Source organism: Euphorbia lathyris, chromosome 1 (assembly GCF_963576675.1).
Source record: "Euphorbia lathyris chromosome 1, ddEupLath1.1, whole genome shotgun sequence".
NCBI classification, from domain to species: Eukaryota; Viridiplantae; Streptophyta; class Magnoliopsida; order Malpighiales; family Euphorbiaceae; genus Euphorbia; species Euphorbia lathyris.
Genome location: NC_088910.1, coordinates 134,652,237 through 134,659,337, shown reverse-complemented (window position 1 = coordinate 134,659,337; position 7,101 = coordinate 134,652,237). Strand labels below are relative to the sequence as shown.

Sequence of the window (7,101 nt, the reverse complement as noted above, 5' to 3'; positions counted from 1 at the left end):
TCTATGCAAATGAAAAAGATATTAATAAATTTTACAAAATAAAATTATATTACTGAAATATAGCTTTTAATGGTTAAATTTAATAAAAAAAATATATTAAAAAACTGGGTGTTATGATATTTATTATGAATTTTTTTAACATACAACTTCAACGTGTATAAACTAATATAGTGATCAAATTGACAAAAATTTAAATGTATTCTAGGTAATAGTGTTTTAACAAATACTGTATATATTTTAGAAATTACTATTCAAACCTTCTGAATGCCTGTATTAATTAAGCGGTTTTGATTTGAAAAGAAAAATATTTTTCTATTCATAAAATATCAATACTTGACAAATTATAAAGGATTAAAGACTTACTTCGTTTTTGACAAAGTAAAGTTTACTTTGTTTATTTACCATTGAATGATGATGGAGTTTAACAGAATAAGTTCATCCAACGGTGATAGCCAGAGAACTAATTAATTTCCCTAAACTACATCAGAGGTAGTAATTGATTTGTTGTATTCTTCTATTTCTTTCTTGTACACTTCCATGGATTCAGCAGCTTTAGCATTCCACTTTTGCTTCTCTTCTTCACTTAGTTCCTGCATAATCAATCATTCACAAAATCAGTTCAGAAACAGATAGATTCATTCGTTTTTCATTTCGTACCTTCCATTTCAGAGAAATAAGCGCATTGAGAGTCGCGTTGTTGGTCCCCGGCCGCTCTTCCATCAGAGTTTTTCTTGCTTCTTTGCTGCGGAGTAGAGTTAAAGTTAGAGTCAGCGACTTTTAGTATTGATGAAAGTGAGTGAAAGTGAGTGAAAATGTCTGTTTCGTCTCCTTTTCTAGACACGGTTTGGGTTTTATAGTGTCGAAAACGGACTACTTGGGTGACCGTGGTTTTCTTATGTTGTATTGAAAAAAGGGAGTGAAAACGGGTGAAAATGTCTGCGTTTTCCAGCCACGTTTTGGTTTTTATATTGTCGAAAACGGACTAGTTGGGTGACTCTGGTTTTCTTACGTTGTACACGGTCACCCAAGTAGTCTGTTTTCGACACTATAAAAGAGAGTTAAAATGGGTGAAAATGTCTGCCTTTTCCAGCCATGCTTTGGTTTTTATAGTGTCGAAAACCGACTAGTTGGGCGACAGTGGTTTTCTTATGTTGTACACAGTCAGCCAAGTAGTCTGTTTTTGACACTATAAAAGAGAGTGAAAACGGGTGAAAATGTCTGCCTTTTCCAGCCACGTTTTGGTTTTTTGTGTCGAAAACAGACTAATTGGGCAACCTCGGTTTTCTCACATTGTACAGGGTCACCCAAGTAGTCCGTTTTCGACACTATAAAAGAGAGTGAAAACGGGTGAAAATGTCTGCCTTTTCCAGCCACGTTTAGGTTTTTATAGTGTCGAAAACATACTAGCTGGGCGACCATGGTTTTCTTACATTGTAGAGTCTGATTTTTTACTAGTAATGGAAGATCAGCCTTTACGTAAAGGCTGATCGCCATTACTTTTCGGGGTCAGAAAAATGTCAAAACTAAAAGAAAACAGATCGGTTATGTTTAAACACGTAATTAGGGCTGTGTATTATGCGGTTAAAACAGCAAAACCGAACCAAGCCGCATTAAAATTCGGATTTTTGGTTCAGTTTTACAAAAATTACTTAAAAAACCGAACCGATTATACATGTATTATTTGTGAAAAATTAATATATATATATATATGTCATTCGGTTTTTAAGTAATTTTTGTAAAACCAAACCGGAACCCGATTTCGAACTGAATTTTAATGCAGTTCTGTTCGGTTTTGCAGTTTTAACTGCATAACGAACATCCCTAGTCACAAAAATGTTTCGAGATGGAGAGAAACGTTTCGGCTGTTTTACACCCGTAATGGCGAATCGACCTTTACACTACACTAATATCCAATCAGCCACTAATTTCTTGATTCTTAACCTTGTGTTTTTGGGGATTTTACCTGAACAGAAAGTAAGAACCTGCAGGCTTTTTGGGCTTGTTAGGATCAACATTTTGCTGCTTCTTCTTCAGTTTTTTCTCTTTAGTTTTCTGCAAAATCATGACTAATTAATCACAGAAACACACTAATTATCGTAATAAACGGCTTATTACGTTAAACATTAAATCAAACCTTGATTATGTATTCCGTTTTCTCCTTCCTCTTAAGCAACTGCAATGCTTCCTGTTTATGAAGCTTCAAAAGTTCTTCCTCTTCTTTCTTATGATTCATATCGTCTTCGTTCTTTTTCTGCTTGTAAGCCTCCATTTCATGAACATACTTCTCCTTGTTCTGCTTTGCCAGCTGAAAATTCGATAAAAAACGATAAGAAATCAAGTTCAAAAAGGACAATTCGCAACGTTTTCGATTTAGTTGTTGTGGTTAAACCTCTTCGTAAGGCCTTCGTTGCTCTTCTGTCATGTTCTTCCATTCCTCCCCAGCAATTTTCGCTACCTGCAGAACAAAACCCCGAATTTTCAGACTCGAAAGAGAAAATTGTATAGCATTATTGGATTGAAGTTCAAAAAAAACTTCAATTACCTCTAGGACGTTCTTGTTTTCTGTAAGTAGAGCAGCTCGTCTATCGTTTGAGAAGACGAAAAATGCTGACATTGGTTGTTTCGGCTTCAGGGGATCCTTTTCTTTCCTGTACATGAACATAACAGCAAATTAGCAATAATTATCAGGCAAAATTATGATTTCTGTCAATTTCACTCTATTCAGTCGAATTGGGTATCGGTGAGGGAATTTGTAACTAGAAATTTCCGTTCTGATGCTTAGTCCAAAAAAATGTTACATTTTGTTCTGAATCCCAGAAAATTAGCAATGATTATCAGGCAAATTTATGATTTCTGTCAATTTCACTCTATTCGGTAGCGAATTAGGCATTTGCGATGGAATCTGCAACGAGAAATTTCCGTCTATTGACCCTAAACATTTTGTTCTGAATCCCAGCAAATTAGCAATAATAATCAGGCAAATTATGATTTCTATCGATTTCACTCTATTCAGTAGTGAATTAGGCACAAGCAACTGAATCTGAACGAGAAATTTCCGTCGCTGATGCTTAATTCAGAACAAATGTAAGTTTAATATAATTTTGTCTATTGATCCAAAGCATTTTGTTCTGAATCCGCCACTATTCAAGGAGAATGAAATTACTTGATCTTCTTCTTGTTATCCTTTTCGGCTTCTTCCTTGAATTGTAGGTATTGTTCAAGCAATTCCATTGCTGTTTTTTGCTTCTGTTCTTCTTCCAAAAGCTTCATTGCTTCAATCTCCCTCTTCTCCTTGTTGATTACTTGCAGATAAGCCTCCTTTTCCGCCTGATACTTCTCCTCGTAAGGCTTCTTTTCCTCCGCGGTAACATTCTTCCACTTCGCTCCTAACATGTTTGAGATGTCTTTGAATTCTGCATCTGGGTTTTCTTTCTTCATCTGCATAACAAAAACCCCCAAATTCAAAAGATCAATCGGTGCCAAAAAACCCTAATAAAGTACAGATTTGTTCATAAAAAACCCCCCAAATTCAAAAGATAAATCAGTGCCAAAAACACTAATCAAGTGCAGATTCTTGTTCAAAGAAAACCCCAAATCTAAGGATAAATCAGTGACCAAAACCCCCAATAAAGCACAGATAACCCCAAATTCAAAGATAAATCACTGCCCAAAACCCCAATAATGCACAGATTACATAACAAAAACCCCCAAATTTAAAAGATAAATCAATGCCAAAAACCCTAATAAATTACAGATTTTTGTTCAAAGGAAACCCCAATCCAAAGGATAAATCTGTGACCAAAACCCCAATAAATCTCAGATATCCAAAGGATAAATCACAGCCCAAAACCCTAATAATGCACAGATTTACATAACAAAAAAATCCCAAATTCAAAAGATGAATCAGTGCCAAAAACCCTAATAAATTACAGATTTTTGTTCAAAGGAAACCCCAATCCAAAGGATAAATCTGTGACCAAAACCCCAATAAATCTCAGATATCCAAAGGATAAATCACTGCCCAAAACCCTAATAATGCACAGATTTACATAACAAAAAAAATCCCAAATTCAAAAGATGAATCAGTGCCAAAAGCCCTAATAAATTACAGATTTTTGTTCAAAGGAAACCCCAATCCAAAGGATAAATCTGTGACCAAAACCCCAATAAATCTCAGATATCCAAAGGATAAATCACTGCCCAAAACCCTAATAATGCACAGATTTACATAACAAAAAAAATCCCAAATTCAAAAGATGAATCAGTGCCAAAAACCCTAATAAATTACAGATTTTTGTTCAAAGGAAACCCCAATCCAAAGGATAAATCTGTGACCAAAACCCCAATAAATCTCAGATATCCAAAGGATAAATCACTGCCCAAAACCCTAATAATGCACAGATTTACATAACAAAAAAACCCCAAATTCAAAAGATGAATCAGTGCCAAAAACCCTAATAAAGTACAGATTTTTGTTCAAAGAAAATCCTAAATCCAAAGGATAAATCAGTGACCAAAACCCCAATAAATCACAGATATCCAAAGGATAAATCATTTCCCAAAACCCCAATGATGCACAGATTTACATAACAAAAACCCCCAAATTCAAAAGATAAATCAGTGCCAAAAACCCTAATAAAGTACAGATTTTTGTTCAAAGAAAACCCTAAATCCAAAGGATAAATCAGTGACCAAAACCCCAATAAATCACAGATATCCAAAGGATAAATCATTTCCCAAAACCCCAATGATGCACAGATTTACATAACAAAAACCCCCAAATTCAAAAAATAAATCAGTGCCAAAAACCCTAATAAATTACAGAATTTTGTTCAAAGAAAACCCCAAACCAAATGATAAATCAGTGACCAAAACCCCAATAAAGCACAGATAACCCCAAATGCAAAGGATAAATCACTGCCCAAAACCCCAAATCCCAATGACAAACGGTGCTCAAAATCACAAAGTAAAGTATAGATAATTTTGTTCAAATAAACCCCCAAATCCCCAATAAAATTAGTGCCCAAAACCCCAATAAAATACAGATTTTAAAACACATTTCTCTGTTTTACCTCATTCCATTGATCTTTACACCACAAGATGTAAGGTGCAGATGGCCTTTTCTTTTCATGGCCGCCTTTCTTCTTCTTCTTTTTCTTCTTATCTTGATCATCTTTCAGCGGCTGTGCAAGAGGGAAACTCTGCAACGACATCAATTAGACAAACTCTCAATCGAATTAAACCCTAAACAAGAAGAACCCTAATTCAGAAAATCAAAACTTACCATATTGGGTTTAAACTCCTTCAATTTCTGCAATTTCTTCAACTCCATCTGCAATTTCTCTTGCTCTTTCCCTCTATTTCCAAGCTCCTCCTCTTTCGCCTTCAGGATCTCATCTTTCTCCTTCAACAGCTCCTCAGTCTTCTCTTTCTCAAGCTTCAATCTCTGAAGCATTTCTTGCATTTCTTCCATTTCCTTCTCAAAAGAAGACTGTTTATTAGCTTGCTTGGCTTTAGTAGCCCTGCCCTTAGATTTCTTCGGCGAAGAATGGGGTTGAGAGAGGTTTTCTTTCAACGACGGATCAACATCCGATGAAAGAACGACGACCGGAGAAGCGACGGAAATCTTCTGAGCGATTATGTTAGCCTCATTTGTTGAAGGGTTTTTCTGTTTCAGTGGGTTTCTTTTGTTTCTTGGTTTCTTTGAAACCGGTGGATCGGATTTGATGGGTGTAGAAGTCGCTAAATCAGCCATTGTTGATTTTAACAGATTGAAGAGATTTTGATTGATTGTGAATAGTAGGTTGACGACAGAGATTCTTGAGATTTATATGGGGAGGAAGAATGGGGAGCGCATAACGGTCCTATTTTTCAAATTCGAATGAATTATTGATATTGTAAAAGCATTTGAAGTCCGATTAAAAGGATTAAAAAGTTGGGTAAATTTACCTTTAATACTGTCAAGCAATCAATTTTATTCCTAATTAATAGAAAATTTGAATTGATTCATTTCACCGTTAAAATATTTCCTATCAAAATGATAGGTTATTTGTTGGATAAATTACATCTACGGCCGTAATATTAAAATAAATAGAGTTAAGTGGTCTCCGATGTTAAAAATGTAAAGTTCAATGATCGTGCCATTAAGAATTAAAGTTCAATGGTCATAATGTTAAAATGGGTAATGTTTAATAGCCATGGATGTAATTTACACAAATGCTATTGAACTTTATTTATTTTAACATTATGGTTAATTATTTGGTCACTGAATTTTACACGTTTTAACATCGGTGTCTACTCAACTCCTCAAAACGACTGTTGACGGTCTCAAAATAAATTTTTTTGAAGAGTTAATGATATTCTAAGAAATTTTAATTCTTTGAAATTTTTTGTTTTGAGGTTATTTATGTGTTGTTTAGTTAGGAGAGATATTGAATATTTAGATAAAGAAACATAAAAAAAAATGTGATTTTGGAAAATTAAAAATGTGACTTCATGGTAAATGTCGTTTTGAAAACCTTTAATTCTTGAATATTTTCTTTTTGAGGTCGTTAACAGTCATTTTGAGGAGTTAGTTAAGTTGAGTGGTTACCGGTGTTAAAAAATATAAAGTTCAGTGGCTATACCGTTAAGAATTGAAGTTCAGTGGTCATAATGTAAAAATAGATAAAATTCACTGGCCATAGATGTAATTTATCCCAAATAATTGAGATAAGTTTTCTAAAGTAGGAAATTGTAATTTTACCTTTAATATTATCTAGCAATCAATTTTTTTCCTAATTAATAGAAAATTTGAAACCTAACTAATACAAAATTTGACAGTAAAAAATATTGGGTAAATAATTGTGATTTTGGAAAATAAAAAATGTGGTTTCATGGTGTCGTTCTCAACAACTTTAATTCTTGATTTTTTTTCATTTTGAGATCGTTAACGGTCATTTTGAGGACTTAGTTAAAGTTGAGTGGCCACCGGTGTTAAAAATTGTAAAGTTTAATGGCTATACCGTTAAGAGTTGAAGTTCAGTGGCCACAATATTAAAATGAACAAAGTTCAGTGGCCATGAGTGTAATTTACCCAATGAATTATTGAAATTGTAATCC

The 7,101-nt window shown here is 34.1% G+C and overlaps 1 protein-coding gene across 1 annotated transcript; it reads right to left on the bottom strand.

The window, feature by feature from the left end:
* Nucleotides 1–367: 367 nt before the first annotated feature.
* LOC136211053 (high mobility group B protein 13-like) lies at nt 368–5,826 on the bottom strand. The gene is made up of 9 exons (XM_066002575.1): nt 5,285–5,826; nt 5,073–5,201; nt 3,164–3,438; nt 2,543–2,648; nt 2,390–2,455; nt 2,135–2,305; nt 1,964–2,052; nt 658–742; nt 368–590 (listed from the first exon to the last, which is right to left on the bottom strand). Exons 1-9 carry the CDS (start codon nt 5,753–5,755, stop codon nt 474–476), a joined length of 1,509 nt encoding a protein of 502 aa, XP_065858647.1. The 5' UTR covers nt 5,756–5,826; the 3' UTR covers nt 368–473.
* Nucleotides 5,827–7,101: the final 1,275 nt, after the last annotated feature.